General features: G+C 39.2%; 1 protein-coding gene across 3 annotated transcripts; it reads left to right on the top strand.

Moving 5' to 3' along the window:
* Positions 1–116: 116 nt before the first annotated feature.
* Positions 117–19107, top strand: LOC103129921 (F-box/WD repeat-containing protein 11). Of its 3 annotated transcripts, XM_016665506.1 has the most exons (14): positions 117–264; positions 2482–2586; positions 5387–5455; positions 6296–6515; positions 6813–6999; positions 7212–7302; positions 8288–8425; positions 9857–9975; positions 14333–14582; positions 14711–14829; positions 15761–15871; positions 15966–16044; positions 16428–16592; positions 17763–19107. In XM_016665506.1, the coding sequence occupies exons 1-13, from the start codon at positions 226–228 to the stop codon at positions 16587–16589; spliced, it is 1689 nt and encodes a 562-aa protein (XP_016520992.1). In that variant the 5' UTR covers positions 117–225; the 3' UTR covers positions 16590–16592; positions 17763–19107. The 3 variants fall into 3 exon arrangements, with proteins under 3 accessions (XP_016520992.1, XP_007541219.1, XP_007541218.1); XM_007541157.2 differs by lacking the exon at positions 2482–2586 and having other exon boundaries at positions 118–264; XM_007541156.2 differs by lacking the exons at positions 117–264; positions 2482–2586 and adding an exon at positions 705–811.
* The last annotated feature ends 1603 nt before the right edge of the window (positions 19108–20710 follow it).

Raw genomic sequence — 20710 nt, 5'->3', positions numbered from 1 at the left:
AATCAATAAAAGCCTAAGCAGATAGGCCGCACCTCCTTAGTCAAAATCCATCCAGTCAGCGTGCTTCTTTATTAGATGGGCGTTCCCATCCCCCACCCACCCTTTTAACACTGCCCTACCGAAGCTGTGTGGTTGCGCGAAGTGAATGACGTCTCTGAATTTGCGGGCCGCCGACGCAGGGCTGGGTTTCCATTTTCATAGCGACTTTCGGGGGGGTTCATCAACATGGAGCCGGAGATGGAAGACAAAACGGTGGAACTGATGGTAAGATCAAATCCAGTGTTAGCACACCACACATCCGACAAGGTAGCTGTCAGGCTTTTGTTTGGTGAAGGCGCCGAGGCTCGATTCGATGGTATGAGTGAACCGAAGCGGCTTGTCGAGAGAGGTGGAGGAGAAAGGAGGGGGACCAGAAATCAGAGAGGGAGGGCCTGAACATATCGGTACATTTCTCTACTAATGTTTAACACATCGTTGGTCAAATAAGAGCTTCGGGCGGTCATTTAAAACATATAAAATGTGTATTGTTTTGAGACGAGGTTCTAACTAATGACGAAGTAGTAGGGCTTATGACTGGTCGTCGCCGGAAGACTGGTGAGAATTCTTGGTGTAGTGTTCACTGCGGTGACGCTGCGCCACTTTAACAGGGCCCTGTCTGATACTTATCTAGCTACCCGGCTAACACTGGCTAAGAGGCGACGGACCACGTCAATATACGCCTAACGTTTTTATTCTATGTTGTTTATGGTCAGACTTCACACATTACAGCATGTTTGGCGATCAACCAGATATACGAGAAGCACAACTACAGGTAGCGACTATCGTAACAAAATGCTCATCGTCTGTTTATATTTCTAAAGTGCGTAGAAGGAAGTGTACTGCCTTTTCATTCACATAGCTATCCCACTGTCAGCGAACATTAGCACCTAGCTTCGGAGCTAGCGGGCTAAATATACCTCGCGTTCTTCACAGACATCTTCATACTGAAAAGCGAATATTTGTACCTCTGGCAAATATTTATTTAAGCTATTGCCTTAATATCCGTTTTATTTGAAAATATATATTTAGGTAACCGTTAACGCATTTTTTATTAGCCTTCTCTGTGAGCTAGGTAGTTAGCCTATATTAGCTTAACAAATGTTAGCTAAGATTAACATTACAGGGGCCGTAGTTGGAGAAAAATGCATCAACTTTTTTATAATTAAAAAACACGCTTTTGTTTTCATTAAACGTAAACATCAAGTAACTAATATGCAGTTCTTTGGATAGATATTACACATTAGAAATACAGAACCACTCTCGGTTCCTCTTGTAATAAAATCCAAACCTACCATACATAGCCTAATATGTCAAATTATATTATTTTTTTAATAATAATGCGTTGCTTAGTAAATATTCGAGAACTGTTTTGTTACCTTATACCAAAACAGAGAAGCTTTCCCGAATTCAGAGAAATGTTATTTAGCAAATTACGTATGAACTTGATTAATAGAAGTATTGAGTCATAAACTAGTTTCTGTGCTCTTGACACGTAATTGTGACATTTCAAGAACCCTGTGACAAAGTCTAATGCATAAAACTACAAATGGATTCAGGAACAAATGTTCTAAACTTGCAGATGTAGTACGAATTGCTTGTTTAAGTTCTTCTTCACATCTGTTGTTTATAGACTTTGGTTTTCCACTTCCTTATTCTCTTAAATTAGGTATCAAGAAATTTACACATGGAACTGAAAAACTCTTCAGGTTAAACGGACAGAAGATTTTAAGGCCTTTCAGCAATTTTGAATCCTGCCTATTTTGTGTCTTTGTGATTGGTTTGATTATATTTATTTATTTATTTATTTATTTGTCCCGGTGTTGTCCACTAACCACTCATGAGAGTGGGGATGGCAGAACAGTGGGTGGGGTTTCTGTCAACATAATATTGAAAATATTCTACAATTAATCCCGTTGCCCCTCCCTCTCCTCTACCTATCTCCACCTTATTCATGTCTATTAATGCTTTGGGGTGTGTATGCGTGTTTACCAGTCTGTATCTTTTGTGTGAATGAGTGTGTGTTCCTACGCTCACTGTGCCAAATGTGTGTGTAGCTCTAATACTGGTTTTTCCCTTCACTATCCCCCCACCTCTTCCCCTTTTTTCTCTCCTCACCTTTGATGGTTAAACACTCGCCCTCTCTCAATTTCAAACCAAACCCTATTTATTTACCCATTAATTTTATATTCTTGCACTGGAACCATAATCCACTTGTCCCGTTGTTCACCAACTCCACCACTTCACCCATCTGTTCATCCACTGACTTATCCATTCACTAAAATTATTTGGCTTCCTTCAATTCAACTCTCCTCGTCATCCTTCCTCTTCTTTTTTCTTTACGACCCATCTCTGGTTTCCTGCTCTTCCTTTTCTCTTCCTCCCTCACCCTGTCCACTTCGTTCTCCTCTTCCCTTCCTCCCTTCCTCTCTCTCTTTCACACAGTGCTCTGTGCCTCGCTCTCTCTGGCTGGGCTGCTCCTCGGTGGCTGAGAGTTTGTGTGCACTCAGGTGCCTGCAGAGCATCCCCTCCACCCGGGCTCACAACCAGGTTCTGCCTCTCTCCTCTTAATTCTGCTACTCCCCCCCTTTCTCCCTTCCTCCCTCGCCATCTCTTCATTCTTTCAGTTTTTACTTTGACCTCTCCACATGACTGCTCATGCCACCCTGGTCCAGACAGACGGCACCCACTCACCGCCCACATTACCATCCAACCTTCTCTTCTCCTTTTCCCCTGCTCAGCTTTTGGGTTCTTCTCTGGTTCCTTTCTCTCGCTCCTGCTAGTAGCCCGATTTTGCCAAGAAACAAAGCTGCTTGTTTATAAAACTAGATGTTAGACAAGTTGAATATTCTCTAAAAATTGAAGTACGTCAAAGGAAATTGAGAAAGTACTCCCATGGCTACCAGAGAATAACCTTGCATTGAGGAGTAATATTTTCTCTCCTACCTGGAGGTGTGAGGGTCGAGGTGGGGGGCTCCTTAAAGCTCTGACAGGCTACATGCTTGCTTGCCTACCTGCCTGACATAACCTGGTCAGTTTTTGATTTGTTCTTCCTTATCTTCTTCTGCTCTGCATGATCATGAACACCAACAAGACCATCCCAGCTGTGTCTCCTATCTGCTTTGGTAGATGTTGAAGGGTTCCAGGTCTAACAAAAAAAAAAAAAAAAGTTCAGGTTTTAAAACTTTATTTTGTTTGTTTTTTTTAACACCAAGATTAGTCAAAACAAGTTATAAAGATGCACCGAACAGAATTGTGTGACCAATTTCCAATATTTGGTTTTGTAAATATTTAATATTTTAGTTTCTCTATAAGAAGATATTAAAAACTGCTTTCACTACTTTATTTTCCTCTGCTTCCTGCTGTGAGCGTTATTCGTATTGGGAATGTCGCAGCTTTGGAGTTTTAAAATCTTGTATTATGAGCTAACTAAATATTTACCATACTTTTATAATTTCTAAAAACTAACAAGAGCACACAAAAAGTTGAAAAACTTTGTTTGGTCCTGCTTTAAGTTTCGCTTTCCTCCGTCTTGAATAAACCACAAGCATCTAGATGTCATCAAAGCACAGTTTCCTTTTTAAATAGCTTCTTACACCTTGTCTCTTTCCTCTTGCTTCATTCTTTAACACTTCACTCTTCCCTCAGTACGTCATGTTCTGCATCAGTTAGACGTAGAGTGTTTGGATCAGCATGACCCAGTAGGCTGATTTTATTAGTCATTTTCAGTTTCTTATCTGCTGGTCAGTGGACAGGACCAGTCGAGCCAAAATTGCCCAATTTTGTGTAACAGACCGTTCTTTTTGGTGCATCTCAACAGAAGGGGCACATTATTTAACTGTTCCAGCGTTTATAAACCAGAATACTGGTGATAACTTCTGTTTTGCCACTGTAGCACTAACTGTCATTTTATTACCACCTCATTGTTTTTTTGCTTACTTTTTTTTTCTCCAATCAAAGCCATTTTTGTGTTGTGACTGACTCGCGCTAAACACAAAGAATAGTAATGACTCATTTCAAGGTAAAGCATTTGTGGGTGTCTTTTTTTTTTTTTTTTTTTTTCCAATAAGAATGTGACTGTTAAGCTGTATGTCGTTTAGTTTTCGGTTCACTCTGCTCTGTTCGATGTTCTGCTAATTTCAAAGAACCAGCACAATCACGCCAGCGCTTGTTGAACATTTTACTACTACAGATGCAATTTTGACCGTTTTAAAAAGATATCCTAACCTAACATCAAGAGTTGGAAGCTTTGAACACGCCCAAACCTGTACGCAGCAATCTGTGATGTGTTGCAAACACAAAGTTGTTCAGTATTGTTTAAAAGTATGTCTTAATATCACAAAAGTTAGAAAAAAAAGTTTAAATAAAATCCCCCTGCTATTAGTTCCATGATATTCCTTATAACCATCTTTCAAAAATATGATTCAGTGCCATTATTTGTAGTCGCACTACTAAATGGAACTCTTTACATGCATTACCCATTTTAGTAATGGTTGCAGTTTAAAGCTGTTTTTGCGTTGACAGTATGCAGAATCAAATTTATGCCATAAAGGCTAGGATGAATTAGTCAGTACTTTTATATTGCCACTTTAACGTCATTGCAATAAATACTAATTATTGTAATAAAATTTGAAGTGCCTAACGCCCATCCTTGCTCAGAATGCAGCTGGACTTTGTCATCATACATGTTATGATGAAAGTAATTTTATAAATTTGTGATTGTTGCATAACAGTCCGTGAAGTCCATGTGAGCTAAAAAAGTCTTGCGTAATAAATGTATATCTTAAAGGAGCTTCTCGCGTTTCTGTCGGTAGTGATTCGGTAAATAAACCGTTTCCCATTGTAAATGATATAACTGAATAATAACAATGGCACATTTTAGTCAGAATCCCTGCTAGAAATCTTTAGGATCTTTTCTTTGTCCTACTTTCTTCTTTCTCTGCTGCCATGCCTGAGTTGGTGCCAGTGACATACCCATAATTTTGCGATTTAATTTCCTGTCCAGACTACTTAGCCCACGTCACAGACAAGCAAACAGATTCCTTTTGTTTTAGACTCCGTTTGTTTCACTTCGTGTGTGTGTGTGTGTGTGTGTGTGTGCGCGTGTGTGCGTGTGTATTGGTGTGTTCGTGCGTGCGTGTGTGTGTAGGCACGGCTGTTTGTTGCCTTCACTTATCTGAAATCTCAACGGTAACCTGTCTGCCTTGGCTGCATTTGTGACACTTCTTTTTCCAAAGCTCTGTCCACACTGCTGCCTTCCTAAACGCCTAAAGTTGCTTTTACAGGCTGTAATAAAGGGCTTCACTAAGCTTTGCCTTCTTTGTGTTTTCTTGTCTCTTTTTTTCTACAGACCACGTCAGGGATGGAGTCACAGACCTTAGTGGACGACCTGTCGCCAAAGAAGACTACAATGGTGAAGGTGTGTCTGGAAATAAGCTAATATGAAATCTTAATTTTTAATAAAACATACAATTTTTGTAAAACCCCAATATAAAAATTATTATGTGGCATATAATTTTTATTTTTTATAGTGTGGTGATACTGTCAGGAAAAGAAAATGTAACTTCTGTGGCAATTGCTTTTGAATGTAAGGAAAACACCAGCATTGGTGTCAAAAACTTTGTGAGATTTCAGTTAAAGTTAACAGGAATGTTGTACTGTTGAGGAGCTTCAAACAAAAATTGCTAAAATATAATGCTCATAATGTTCCACACAAGTACATCCCGAAGGCTCGGGTTTAATTGAAAAGTGCTATTTTCCTACCTGAGTCTAACATTGGACCCCATTAATGTGTTTTAACACTGGCGCACACCGTTTGACGCCAAGGGGGTAAAAGTTGGTCACAGGAAATGACTTGGAAAAAGTTCCTTTAGTGGAAACATTCCTTAGGTAAATTTTTGTATTTCTTGTAGATGTTGAAATAAAATTATAATTTTAAAAAGCCACTACACTTCCTAAACATAATTTATTGAGACTTGAAGAAACCTTGTGTCAACAGATGCAATAAAAATGGAGATCAGTTCAAACGAGCTCATTTGGCATCAGGATCTTAGTATCATTAGACGGACAGGATTTACTCTGTTCCACTGATGACATGACACTGTTTGAAACTAAAAATAAAATGCCAAGTTTTCGCATGTACCAGATTTATCTCTGTTTACATAAATTGTATGTACTTGAACTCTTATGAAAATGCCGTAAAGCTAAGCAGAATAAGGAGGAAACATTTCACTAATCAGCTTTTCCGATTGTTTTTCAGCTTACTAACGGTCCTGTAATAGGGTCTCGCAAGCGTCCATCAGAAGGAAACTATGAGAAGGAGAAGGAACACTGCATCGCCTTGTTCGACCAGTGGTCAGAGGCCGACCAAGTGGAATTTGTCGAGCGGCTGATATCCCGTATGTGCCACTACCAGCACGGCCACATCAACTCCTACCTCAAACCCATGCTGCAGAGGGATTTCATCACTGCATTGCCAGGTACAAATGTGCAATAATGCCAACACGGTTACAACTTTTAATAAGCATGGTGTTCGCTACGCTGTAAATTGAGTTTTAAATCGTACGAATTGAAAACATTCTGAAAGCCGTTTAACAGGAACATTGTAAGTTTGTGCTGCAAAATTACGCAATACGTTTGCAGAACTGCTGAGAAAAAGAAGAAAAAAAAAAGAAAAAGCAAAAATGCAGCCGTTGGCAAACAAAAATTGACTTGACAAAATTGTATTAATTTGCTGCCTTGGCTTGTTCACACTCACTTCGGTTCCCTTTCTCCAGCCCAAGGCTTGGATCACATTGCAGAGAACATCCTGTCTTTTCTGGATGCACGCTCGCTTTGCGCTGCAGAGCTGGTATGTAAAGAGTGGCAGAGGGTAATCTCTGAGGGTATGCTGTGGAAGAAGCTCATTGAGCGAATGGTCCGGACCGACCCGCTTTGGAAAGGCCTGTCTGAAAGACACCAGTGGTAAGGATAAAAGTATTAGAAAACTTTTTTTTTATAGCAAAAAAGGATGTTAGTTGTTAGTCTTGTATCTTCAATGGAGTAAGGGAAAAAAAAAACATCAAGACTACTGTAATATATTATTTATTCTTGTCTTCAGTTTGTGAAAGGTAAAATAAATTCCACAAAAATCAGTATTTGCCTTTCTTATATTGTATACTTTTTTCATACCCCAGGGAGAAATATTTGTTCAAGAACCGCACATCAGAAATCCCCCCCAACTCCTACTATCACTCTCTTTATCCTAAGATCATTCAAGACATAGAGGTAAGGCACAATTTAAATTATTATTTTAAAAGATTATTTATTCAGTTTTAATTTGAAAAGGTAAAATGGTGTTTCTTTTTGTGCTTATGATATTTTATCCACCGTCATTTAAAAAAAAAAAAGACTGTTTTATATAAATAGTGTCCAGAGGGAAAAATAAAATAAACTACACATTTAATTGTTAGTTTGAAATGTACGTAATTTACTTGCATTCATTTTTTTTTATTTCAGTTTGAGGAGTTTATTGGAGTTATTTATTGTAATATCCCCCATATCTTTGATTTAGAGTATTTAGATATAACCCTTTATTATAACCATGTATGGGACTCTGTAGTAAGATCGCTCTGGCTCCTGATCTGTACTTGCTGCTCAGTTGAGTAATAGAGGCTCCCTACAAAATATTTTTGTGGAGCTTGTGCAGCTGTTATCTACAAGAAGTAAATTTTGTCTAGTAAGACTCCACCTTGGCTGGTGTGCGACGTATTAAGAGCAATTCATGTTTCTTGCTCTTTTCACTTTGCTGGCAGAGCTCACAGCCAAGAAAGACCAAATGTTCCAAGTTAAGTACAGCATAAATCAGAGGATCAAAAGTTGCGAACATCAGAATAAGTTACCAGTGTCAGAGACTGCTTATTGTTGATCATAAATATTTTTTGCTCTCGTCGGTTAGCAAAAAGTGGTTCTAGTTATTATCATTATCTGCCTTTCTTGTGATTGCTTATTCTGTGTGACTTAAGCACATGGTTTAATATTGATGCTAAACTAAAATGAACTCAATTGCTATGATGGATTAACAAAATATTTAATTTTGCGCTGGTGGTGTTGTTAAAAGTAACGATGACTTTAACATTCCAGGAATTCACCTTTTTGATATTTTAGTGATGGTACCTGTTTTTGTTTTTTTTTGTTTTGTTTTTTTTTGTCTTTTTTTGTTTTATGAATGTTTGTTTATTTTGTTATTCTTGTGTTCCCTTCCTCTTTGCAGACAATTGAAGCTAATTGGCGATGTGGCAGACACAACTTGCAAAGGATTCAGTGTCGCTCAGAAAACAGTAAAGGTGTTTATTGTCTTCAGTACGATGATGAGAAGATCATCAGTGGCCTTAGGGACAACTCCATCAAGGTACGTCAGTTTGCAAAACTATCCCCTCACAAACTTCCCTTCCCCCCCACATACTGATATGAATGCCACATAATTCTACTTTTTTAAAGATCACAAATAAAACCACATTCAAGTTGCTTAAGGGGAAAAAAAAAAGATTGTCAGCATATGCTTTTTTAAAAACAAAATTAAGTTTAATACTTTGATTAATATTCATGTAGCCAAAATGTATAATACAGTTTTTTTTATACTCCAATTTGCAGATTTTTCTATGGAATGCAACTTTATATTATTTGTACAAAATCTGCCTGGGATTCTTTTCATAGCGCACATCTAGAACATTTCAAAGAAAATCTAGTTCGGGAAGATGAGAGGTTCAACACTACTTGACATGTTCCTGGTTGGTGTTTGCAAAGCAGCCAAACCAAGAGTGCCATTCATTTTCCTTGATACTCATTGGCTGAACCCCCAAGAGCAGAGTTGAGGAAGACCGTATATGTTAGCTTCTGCGGCAGTGCTAAGGCAGTTCTCACTGTGCGTATCGATGCATGTTAAAGTACATTTTATGTTTGAACTGTTAAAATAAGCAGCTGTCACTGCTTTTAGAGGGGGTCTCAAGTATTCACAGATTTTAACCATTCACAGGCAGCTGTGGTCCCCAATCTCTAATTTCATTCGTCTTTCCAATATAAGACCAGCTGGTCAGAAATAGAGGAAATGCTTGTCCCTCAGTAGGGAAATTAAAGTGCATCAGCAGCTAACGCTCAGCACTACACTTAACTTGTATAGTTTTACAGAGTAATTGTAGGCTTCCCAACCTGTTTTCTTGAACTGAGACCGTTAAACACATTGTTGACATGTTTCTGTCTGCCTCACTGGTCCACATGGACACATTGAAGTAATTAACATTGATCCCGATGGCTTTGTTTGGTACCACCAGCAAAGGGGAACCAAATGTGTTGCCCAAAGCAGTTCAGCATTCTCAGCACAGTTGATTTAGTCAAGCCAGTGTTTATGTATTTAGAAATAAAATGTTGTTCTGGCGCGGAGCAGCTTACCTCTTCCTGCTCTGTGGTGCCTAGCTGAAACACCAGGTACTTAGACCAGGCACCAGTGAATTATGGGATAAAAGGACTCGGCTCCGGCGTTGTCCTGAGCCAAGAGACAGCATAGGGTTAATGGCGGGAGGCGAGAAGTGACTCTTAAATTTTATGGAGGAGACTGACACATGGCCATTGAAGACCCCGATGGCTCTGATTTGCATGCAGGGCAGTAGAGAAATGGAGCATAAACGGTGAAAGGACATGGCTGCAAGAACAGGCCATTTTTGGCGTGACCCAAATCTGCACTGTTTGCAAAACCACATATTCTTTCTCTTTCACAGCGTCCTTCCCTGCCAGAATATCCCCTTCACACACTCATCTTCTTCATTCTCTTCCTTTCCCTCCGCAGATCTGGGATAAACAAACACTGGAATGTCTGAAGGTACTGACCGGCCACACAGGCTCAGTATTGTGTCTCCAGTATGATGAGAGGGTCATCGTCACTGGGTCTTCTGACTCGACTGTCAGGTATGGCAAACTTATTACTGCACCAAGAACAAAATGTAGTTTTGATTCTGATTAGAGAAGCGAGCATTGGACTGAATGGGATTGTCGCACTAAAACACAAAGACTTCGAACAAAAAATTGTAAAATGAGTGGATAATGTAACTGAAGTACAGTATCATTCATATATTGATACACAGATATACACTTGCTTATGGTAAGTGAGAAAACACAGGTGAGTGTGTTGCTGCTGACAATCATTTTGAAAACTGTTTCTTTCATCTACAGGTAGTTTTAAGAATCAAGGGTTAAACTCCGCTGCAACCACAACCAGGGAATTTAAGATAAATCAGTGGGAGTCTTTGAAATATTTTCTTTTTTCCACAAATACCAGGAAAATTTTGTTGCAGTTCATAAAAATTGCAACAAAATGTCCTTATTGCACAGAATATTATCGCCCTTTGTTGATATGTTCTTGTGTGAGATGATTGGTCAGGTTATCTGGTCGGGTAGCCAGCCTACATTCTGCTGCTTTCCAAAAACTCCACTCTTCAAACGTTTAGTTTCAAAAGAATGTTGTCGTAATAGAAAAGTGTCTGACACTTGTTTAGTTTGAATGCCGCAAGCTTTCAAACACCAGAACTTGTCCTTTTGGAAAGACAAATAAGCGAGAAGGGTAAGAATAATTAGCAGTAAGCAGAAATGTGTGAGGAGGGAAATGCAGCAACTTTGCTCCACAAAGCTGGAAAAATTGGTCTTTTCTCCAGATTTTTTTTTTTTTGGCATCTTATTGAAAGAACTTCAAGCTGCATCAATTGCATAGATTGTCTTGGTACTATATAAAATTTTTATGAAAAGCTTTTTATGCCGAAAACAAAGACTTTGTCTGCTGGTTATTCGTATGTAGCGGAAGGTCTGTAAGAACTATGTATTTATGGTCATTTGGATTTTTATCTTTCTACGTTTCTGTTTTACAAATTTGTATTAAAACTCATAATAACCTCGATGATACAAAAACAAAGGCAGTTTGGTTGTATAGTTCACATCATTCACCATAACTCATACGCCTGAAAACGATGATTATTATTTTTTCTGTTTTGAGCAACTCTATTAACTTTGTAGACGCACCCTATCACTTTTCTATACACTGATCCATCATAATATTAGGACAATTGATTAATCTGGTGTTGCCACTAAAATTAAACATTTGTCACTGATCTGATCCCCATCTGCAAACAAAAAACCTCACTAGTGCTTGGGAATTACAGAAGCCTGTTTGGTGTTCACTTTGCTTCCAAACTCCCTAAATGCAACATCCTAATAGGATGAGACACACTCACCAAGGAAAGCTTTATATGGTTTTCCCCAAAATTATTTTTAATTATCGGTAGTCTTTTAATAGCTGAAGGAAAAAAGACATTTATATGTATATATGTGGGATCAATCACGTTTAATAGGCATTTGGTTTTATTTAGGTATTTAAACTTTACCTGCCAGTTTTGTTCTAAATTGATTTATTTTTGTAATTTCGTAAGGAGATCATTTAGTTGACAAATCCGCTTTAGAATGTTTATTTTGGCAGTTCCAGTTATTTATTTGCAAACCTATTTACTTTTAATGCTTCTTGTTTCCTGCTTCGTAAACTTGTTGTGCTGCTTTAAAAGACGTAATAGTTGATGACTAATGCTACAGCAGCGCACAGCGCCGACCTCAGGACTCTCCCACATGGCTGAATGGAGAGCGTCACATCAGACATCAGGGAGCCCCCAGTGGCTAATGGGGTTAGACTTTCACTGCATTAATGTAAAATGTATATATTTTTAAACCCCATAGTGGTTAGATCCTATTCAACATTATTGCATCTTATGCATTGAATTCCTTTTAAATTGACTGATTTGCTCCCATCTTCTGAATCAAGGAAAAATCATAGAACCATGGTCACTAAGCAACCCATTCTGTCAAATATGCAATACCTCAAATACTCAAATGTTTTTCATGTCCACTTGTGACGCCTGTTCTTGTAGCAAAGCTCAATATATTAATCAGGTAAAATCAAAGTTCTGAACCTGCATTTTTGCGTTTCACTTGTTTCTCGCCTATTTTTACGACAACTTTTAACAATTGTATAGATGTACATTTCTTTGTACATCTGGATACAATCTTCCAGGAATATTATTAAACAAACTGAAAGCCCACAGCGTGCCGAATGGTAAGCTGCCTAGCTGTTTAGATGACAGGATGCTTGTGGTTGCTGCGAGTATGACTACATGACTACATTTAAAGAGCAAATGCTGTTGAAAAGCCACAAATGGGAAACTTTTCTGCTGTGTTAGCAGAGGTGTGTTGCACGACAAATTTGCATGAAAATTATTCACTGAAGTCTTTCTACAGTCAAATGGAAAGTGTAGTTACGTTACAAAAAAAAAAAAAGCAATAATGTATAGCTTTTTTATGATGCCATAATTTTCCCCAAAATTGAACGTATTAGGAAACTGTTCGTTTACTCCTAATTGTTAACGCACAGCTTGGCAATATCCGCATTAGGAGAAACAGGATATGAATATTAAAGTTTACTCATTCAAAGCTGTTGCTAAAAATTTTTGTATATGTTTTACTGCAGGTACTCGAAGGCTTGGTGTGGGTTTTTATGTTGACATATGCTTGGCTACTGCACACAGAAGCTCAATTTTAATTCTTGTTACTTCACACTTCAGCCGTGCCTGCTGGCTAATATCCAAGGAAAATATGACCTCACTTCCTTAGCAACAGCTTGACGGGCACTTTGTTTGGAGGTTTAGTTGTCAGGTTTTCCAATGTGTTTTGCATTTGATTCCCGGTGCCCAGCGGTGCAGTTTAGCAACAAGCAGCTGTGAGTTCACACATGCAAACTCTTTACAGTCGTTTGGTATCAGCGCTTCTCTGCTTGGTAGAAATGGTAAACAGGTTTCTTTCACACACGTCTCCATTCTTGTTTTTCTGTTTCATGTCTTCCTGTTGCATGTTTTCTTTTTTTTTTCCACAACCATCTTTCCTGCTGTCTCATCTTATTTTTCTTTCCTTCTTAATCCTGCTCCCATCATTCTTATTTCTTCCCTTTTAAACTTTTTGACATCTTATCACACTCATCTTCTTGCTTTCTGTCTTATCCTATTCCATTTTATCCTGTCATTTAGAGGTGGCCACTGATTTTCAGATTTTCAAATAAAATTAATTTGTCTTTAAAAGTATTTGGTTGTAATGTATTGCTGCTAACATTAGGTGGCAGTAATGTCGTTGGCTTGTCTTTCAAAAGAAGACTAGCTGTTCTATTTGCCACTGTCAAGTAGTACGGCTACCTTCACAAACTATTAGTAAGAAGAGAAACATGCTAATCAGAAGACAACAGTTTTCAATAAACTATCTCTGGTCTCTTATTGAATGTTTGTGTTGGGGTTTTTTTATATCCGGAAAACCACACTGGGAAGAACTTCTTGACTTTTTTGTTTTTTTCCTCCTTTTACCTCCTATTTATGAAAACTAAATGCTGCAAGACTTGATAAACAAGGAATGCATGCTTTCCTTATTCATTGCATTTTAATTTTATACATTTATTTATCTTTGCTAATATTTTTTGAAGACTTTGTACTACTACATCTTATTTCCATTTTATTAGCTTCTGATCTCTATTTGGTCCTCTTTTCTCTTGTTTTTCAAGTTTTATTTCATGTACTGTGCAATAAAGCTTTACATTCAGTAATACTGGACCACTTGGATGGACCAATGACATGGCCTGATATTGATCTTACTTTTTTTAATTTCTCCAGCTCAGGGAGAGTGGTGGGTTCGCCATACTGTTAGAAAGATACAGATGGGGAAAATGTGGGTTAATTCTAATCGACAGTCACTGCATTGTTTTTTTTTTTTTTTTCTGATTCCATCCAGCTCTGCCTCTCGTGAAAGCTGTATATCATCAGATATAACAAAAACGTTTCTAGTTTTTCGATACTCTAGGAAACCTCCTGCTGGTGCATGTTTATTTCAGGCATGAAAAAAAGCTTCTTGCTGTAAAATTGGACTAAAATATAGAAACTTTTTTTTTTTAAACCATCTGCTGTCGACCTGCCAGGTACAAGTTTCCACATGAAATGAAATGCAAAACAACCAAAAACGGAACGAAATGGTGAAGCTATCATCACCATACGCTTTAGTTTGTTTTTAGTGGCAGGACTTAATGTATTAAGCTTCAGTCTTGGTCCTGATGAGGATTTGGACATCATCAGTTAAAAAAATAAATAAATAAAAAAAAACATAACTGTCCAAGGAAGGATATTCAGATTTGTGTGTGTGTGTGTGTTACTCTGTCTATTTACCACCTTCTGCCTCTCTCTCTGTACGTCTGCAGGGTTTGGGAAGTCACGACGGGGGAGGTACTGAACACGCTGATCCATCACAATGAGGCCGTTCTTCACCTGCGATTCGCAAACGGTCTCATGGTCACCTGCTCCAAGGACCGCTCGATTGCAGTGTGGGACATGGCCTCGCCCACTGACATCAGCCTGCGGCGCGTCCTTGTGGGACATCGTGCTGCTGTCAATGTCGTTGACTTCGATGATAAATATATTGTGTCCGCCTCAGGGGACCGCACCATCAAGGTGGGCTAATAACATGAGTTATTTTGTCGTCTTAAAATCGAAGCTTTGTTGATACTTTTGTTCAGTTTCGGTGCTTCCAGGCTTTCATTACTGCTCATAAATTCAAAATGCTTTTTTGTTCAATGTAGGTGTGGAGCACCAGCACCTGCGAGTTTGTGCGCACTCTAAATGGTCACAAGCGGGGGATTGCCTGTTTACAGTATAGAGATCGTCTGGTAGTCAGCGGCTCATCTGACAACACAATCCGGTATGTCTGGCGTTCCAGCACCGCTGTCTGAAATTGACTTATTTTGTTTGCAGTAGTTGTCAAATATGCTAATGTGAGAAATCCTTTTGATCTGATTTGCAATATATAAAAAAAATAAAAAATCCTCAGAATTATGCCTTTTAAAAGATTGTGACATACTTGATCATAATAATTTAAAATATTAGTGTGCATTCACAAATGCACGCTCGTTCATAAATTAGAAAAGGGCCATTTCACAGCTTTTTTTTTCCCCCTTCACCCTCTAGACCTTGTTTGTTTGGTCTGTATTTTAAATCGCTGATTCAAAGGAATGTAGCTTTTCTTAAAAATAACAGTAAAAGCAGTCAACATCACAAACTGTGCTTTAAATAAACGATTTGTAGTTTGTTTAGAAAAACTGTTCCAGTTTTGAGTCAAAATTCATCAAATTGATATGTAGCTATCCTTTGTTGATCCAGTTGCCATTTACCACAACGCTGAACCGGAGGCCAAGTTTGGCATTATCATGTTTCTCAAATTTGTAGAATTTGAGGGAAATTCGATTCTGGAAAAATATGAAGTTTGAAGCAAATTTACGGGAATCCTGTAAAGGTCATCCAAGCATATGTAGGGAGCGATAAAGAGACGGATAGATGATCTAAATCAGAAAACGTCTCTTTAGAAAGTCCTAACATTTTAAATACAATGACAACTGAAGTAATTTAATATCAGATTTATACTTCTACAGTTTGGGTATTGTTTTAATAAGGTTTGTATTAGTACTAGCAGATTACCTGAGCATTCCAACCTGAACACAGACAACATCAGAAGAGCAACTTAAAGTTATTATTTATCATTTAAATGATGAGATATGCTTTTATGTGTCATTCTTTCATATCTGAGCCGTTTTAATGGAAGCTCTTGAAGTTAATATTGGCTTCTCTTCCTGCAGGTTATGGGACATCGAGTGCGGGGCGTGTTTGCGAGTGCTGGAAGGTCACGAGGAGTTGGTGCGCTGCATTCGCTTCGACAACAAAAGGATCGTCAGCGGCGCCTACGATGGGTGAGGTTTTATCAAGACACTTTTTTTTTTCTTTTTTTTTTTTTAGCTGAAACTAGAATTATTTGTTGACATTTCTGATACATTGTTTCTGCAGCAAAATAAAAGTGTGGGATCTGCAGGCAGCACTTGACCCACGAGCCCCTGCTAGCACATTATGTCTGCGCACTCTAGTGGTGAGCTGTTCCAATCAGTTTGTTTGTTTTTTTTGTTTGTTTGGTTTTTTTTTAAGTTACTGTTTAAACTAATAACCTGCTAAATGGAGCCAAAAGGCAAGTTTTTAAATGCATATTTAACATAAGTTAAGTTTTTAAATTAAAAAAAAAATAAGATTTATTTAGCATTGCTTTCTAAGTGTTGGTTGGACATGCCACCAAGCTAAGTTGTAATACCCCACTTTTAAGGTCTTGCTTAAAATGATTTCGTTTCTTATGGTCACCCAGAAAAATGATTTCATGGTCTAATGTAAAACTTGTAGAAGATGATTAAAAAAAAAAAAAGCAGAAATTTCCTCCGTGTCAGCTGTCACTAACGGTTCTCGCACCTTGTTTTTCTGCAGGAGCACTCTGGCCGCGTTTTCCGCCTGCAGTTCGATGAGTTTCAGATCATCAGCAGTTCTCACGACGACACCATTCTGATCTGGGATTTCCTGAACGTCTCACCTAATGGCCAGTCAGAGGGACGATCTCCGTCCCGTACCTACACGTACATTTCTAGATAGCAGGTATCCTAAAAGCGTCACCGTTCAAGTCATTAGCTAACTGTGTCAAAAAATTTGGTCATCGTCAAAATCTTTTTTAGTTTTAAGAAAAATCTAATGTTTTTCCTATTACACACAAAGTGATAAATGAAATTACTAACTTAAATTAGTCAGCTCTGATATTTTTGGCTTACAGTTAATGAAAACGTAAATTAAAAAAAAAAACATCTGTCACCTTCCAGGAGGAGGACAAGCCAGAAAAAGTAATTGCTAAAGAAATTGACTATTCTGAGCAATGTATTGTAAGAAAAGCAATGGGAATTTGGTAGAAATGAAAGACTGTCCACAAACAAGGAACTGAAGCAACCTTTAGAGGACTGTGAAGCAAAGCAAAACATGGGCTACGACTCGCACAAGCCTTGCGATTGGCCCATCTGGTCTGTTCGCAGTAGTGTCACTGTGGTTGGCCAGAGCGCTGGTTCGAACGCTCGTGACTTTAAGAGGTAGATGGAACACCAGATCCAGAAATGGAAATGAAATTACAGCCACTTTTAAAGCAACCTGGGTTTCACATAGCATTGATGCTTTAACCTTTTTCACAACACATTACCGTCATAAACCCATGAAAACGAGCCATCTCTGAGCTCCCTCTGGCCCATTCATTAATCACAAGTGGATACATTGTTATCCCTCACATCTGTTACTTTTAAAATACAAGCCAGCATGACGGGATGCGTTGTTCAGCATTGAAGTCAACACTGAGCACAAAATCTGCGTCGAGAGTCTGCAACTCGGTGTAGTAATCCTGTTGTTGGCTGACCGGCGCTCTGAATTCAAATGCTATGTCTTACCTCCTTACTCTTCTTGTCAGAAAGGATTTCTGCATCTTGTTCATGGTTGTAAATTCTGCTTTTGGCTGGTTGTACAAATCATAAATCATCACTACATCCGTCCATTGACCCGAGAAGGGAGCTTGTCCCTGTAGAAGTCAACCAATTCCTGTTAAGTTTTTTAAAAACTGCATCTTTTGGGTTTTCGTTTGCTAAAACCCGTATTGTCCCAATTAACGTTGAAATAAAGTTGCGAAATATGTTGTTTTAGATTTGATTTACTGAACTTTTCAATGATATTCTCATTCCTCCTGATGCACTTCTGTGTTCACGAGCATCCCTTTATTTGTGCTCTCTCCCCTAGGTGGCGCAATGCATCTCACCCTTTATAGGAGGAAATCCAGGGCTGATTGGCTGATGGGTGCATCTGTTGCGAAAAGGAGCGCATCTTTTTTTTCTTTTTTTTTTTCTCCTTCCTCCTTGTCATCTCTCTGTCCATCTCCCACTCAGCCCCCTCCTGCCCGTTCTGACAGACTCTTAAGCTTGTGCTCATTGCCTGCCAGTTCAGCAACGTACATACAGGCCTACACCAATGAGGATTCCCTACTGCAGAACCAACGCAACTCTCCCAAGAAGTTCATCTTCTGCTACTAATTTATGTTTTGTAAAGTACACTAATGACAGTATTAACGTCAACCTGGCAAAAACCCACAAGCTCTTTTTATTTTTTTATTTTTTTTGTTTTTGTTTTCTTTTTTGGTCCCCTTGAAGCAAACTTAAAGCAGCTTCTGCTCCTCAGATTTTAACCCCTGCCAAAAACAGGTTTCCACAGATATGGAATTGCTTATAGATATATATTTATATATTATACAGACAAATGCAGACACAAGTGGCACAGTTGGACAGAAGATGACTGGAGCTGTGATACGGGAGACAGAGACTCTTTACTTGGCTCTTAAGCAAGAAGGGAAGGATGGGAGATCGAGCGACTGAAAGAAGGAGAAATGTTGGAGAAGGCTTCCCTGCGCCTTTTCACAGAATTATGCTCCTCCTCCTCGTCGTCTCTCTCTCTCTCTCTCTCTCTTTTTCTCTCTGCACCCCACTCTCCCTGTACCCCACCACTTAGCCTCCCTTTCACAGCCCCTCCCACGAGGTGCACATTCGTTTGGAATAAGGGGGCACACACACACACGCACGCACACACACACACAGACACACACACCCTCTGAACGCGTGTGATTTTGTGTATTTGGACTTGTGAAAATGGCAGAACAGAGCAGAAGCGTCAGACATGCATGTGAGGTTGCCTTGGATACAGCATCCTGGTACACCTCTGCTTTTTTTCCTCTTTAATTCTTACTTTCTTACTGTTTTTTTATTACTGTTATTTTCTAACTTTATTTGAGTATTTTGGTTCTTAGTACAAAGAAAATCATACTAAGCATAGTCCTTTCTCCTGCCACTCTTTCCCGGCCCTTCTCCTCATTCTTTCTACCTACTCCCCCTCCCCACTGTGTTTTTCTGTCCTTCTCACGCCATCTTTCTCTCTCCCATCATCCTAAGTGCTTGCTTTGGTAATGAGAGAAGCTGGAATTCAAGAGCTCAAAATTTAGCTGTAAACGGAGTTGTCTTGTCAAAAATTGTGTTGTATATTAAAATGATTTTTTAAAGAAGAAAATGACCTTATTGTGAATAAAGTACTTGACAGTGGTGGAGTGTTGAGCCAACTGTAACCCCGGATGTCTGTCTGTTCTCACCTGTGTGCAAGTGTGTGTGTTTGTTATGAGTGGATTTCAGTCACCCTTCCTCTCCATGTGGCGTACTCAGAAATGTCCCCAGTCAGGAATAGGCTTTGGGAAAGACTTAACCTCAGTTTAAGTGTTGACATGCTGAGGACTGCTTCACGGTCCTTAACCTGCTGGTGGTTTTCATCGACTAGATTTCAAGGTTTAAGCGTAAAGGGGAGTATGTCTTGTTTGGGAACCTCTTGGACTTTGCTTTTTGCGGATTACAATGTTCTGTTGTCCTCAAGCCATAACCTTTAATGTGCGTTATAGTGTTCAACCGCTATTTTGAGCTTTAGCTCCTATAAAACGGTGTCTAAGGTTCTCAACCAGAAAAAAGTGGATTCCCTTCCCAGGTTGTTGGTCGGTCTTTGTCTCAATGGAGGAATTCAAATACCTTTAAGTCTTGTCCATGGATGATGGTGGGATGGAGCCAAAGACTAATCGTGGTCTCATCAACAGCAATATGGGCACTGTGCCAGTCTGTTGTGGTCAAGAAAGAGATACAGCAAAAAAGCAAAACTACCATTCTGTCGTCGTTCCAAACCTCACCTATGACGACATGGATTATGACTGGAAGGCTAAAATCCCAGATACAAGTGACTGAAAGGAGGCAGGACTTGACCTTTGAACGAGCCTGTGTGAAGTCCTACACATCAAAGGAATGACAGTCTGTTGAAGTAAATCTGTGTATCTGATCAGGATTGGTCCTGGACACTTCCCTCTAAAGCAAGGGTGTAAAAGTCGGTCCTCGAGGGCCGGCATCCTGCATGTTTTAGTTTTCTCCCTGGTTTAACATACCTGCATCAAATGATTGCTCATCAGAAGGCCTAAGCAGAATATTGACTTGCTGAGGAGATTGTTGCTACCACTAGGGAGAGGACTAAAACATGTAGGATGCCGGCCCTCGAGGACCGACTTTGGACACCCCTGCTCTAAAGGTCTTCCAGCCAAGTTCCACTGGGAGCTTTGAAATCTTCCAGTATGAGCAGGGCGGGGCCACTGGGCAGAGGGATGTTTACTTTTCCCTACTTGGATTAATAACATCAGCACAAGTAGATCTCTGAAAGGCAGAAGAAAATTGATGTATGGATGGATGGAAGTTTTGCTTGGAAAAACCCAAACGATCATGCATTTATAGTTACTTTGTTCTGTTTCAGGCATTTTACCAAGTGGGGAGACCTGGTCGCGTCAGTTTGGTCTCAACTGAAACAAAATCTAACCTACAGGCCGGTTAGACTCACGAATGAATGGGAAACGTTTGTGTGTGCGTTTGCAAATCCCAGGGCAACATTTTTTCCACGTGAAAGAATATTTTTCTGACCTTTACCACCAGATGGGAGTATTTACTCATTTTCCTGCGAGAGCACAACCTGTTTTTAAGGCTTTAGCTCTGACAGTTGGGTGGCCAAGTTTGGAGTCTAAACAACCTGTTACAGAGGATCACATACCACATCTTGTAAATGCTGTCAGTTTGAGAGATAGATTTGAAATGCGGTACATTTTACGGCCGTCTGCATGCACTTTA

This window comes from Poecilia formosa, unplaced genomic scaffold, assembly GCF_000485575.1.
Source record: "Poecilia formosa unplaced genomic scaffold, Poecilia_formosa-5.1.2 Scaffold592, whole genome shotgun sequence".
Lineage (NCBI taxonomy): Eukaryota > Metazoa > Chordata > Actinopteri > Cyprinodontiformes > Poeciliidae > Poecilia > Poecilia formosa.
This window is presented reverse-complemented; position numbering and strand designations above follow the sequence as displayed.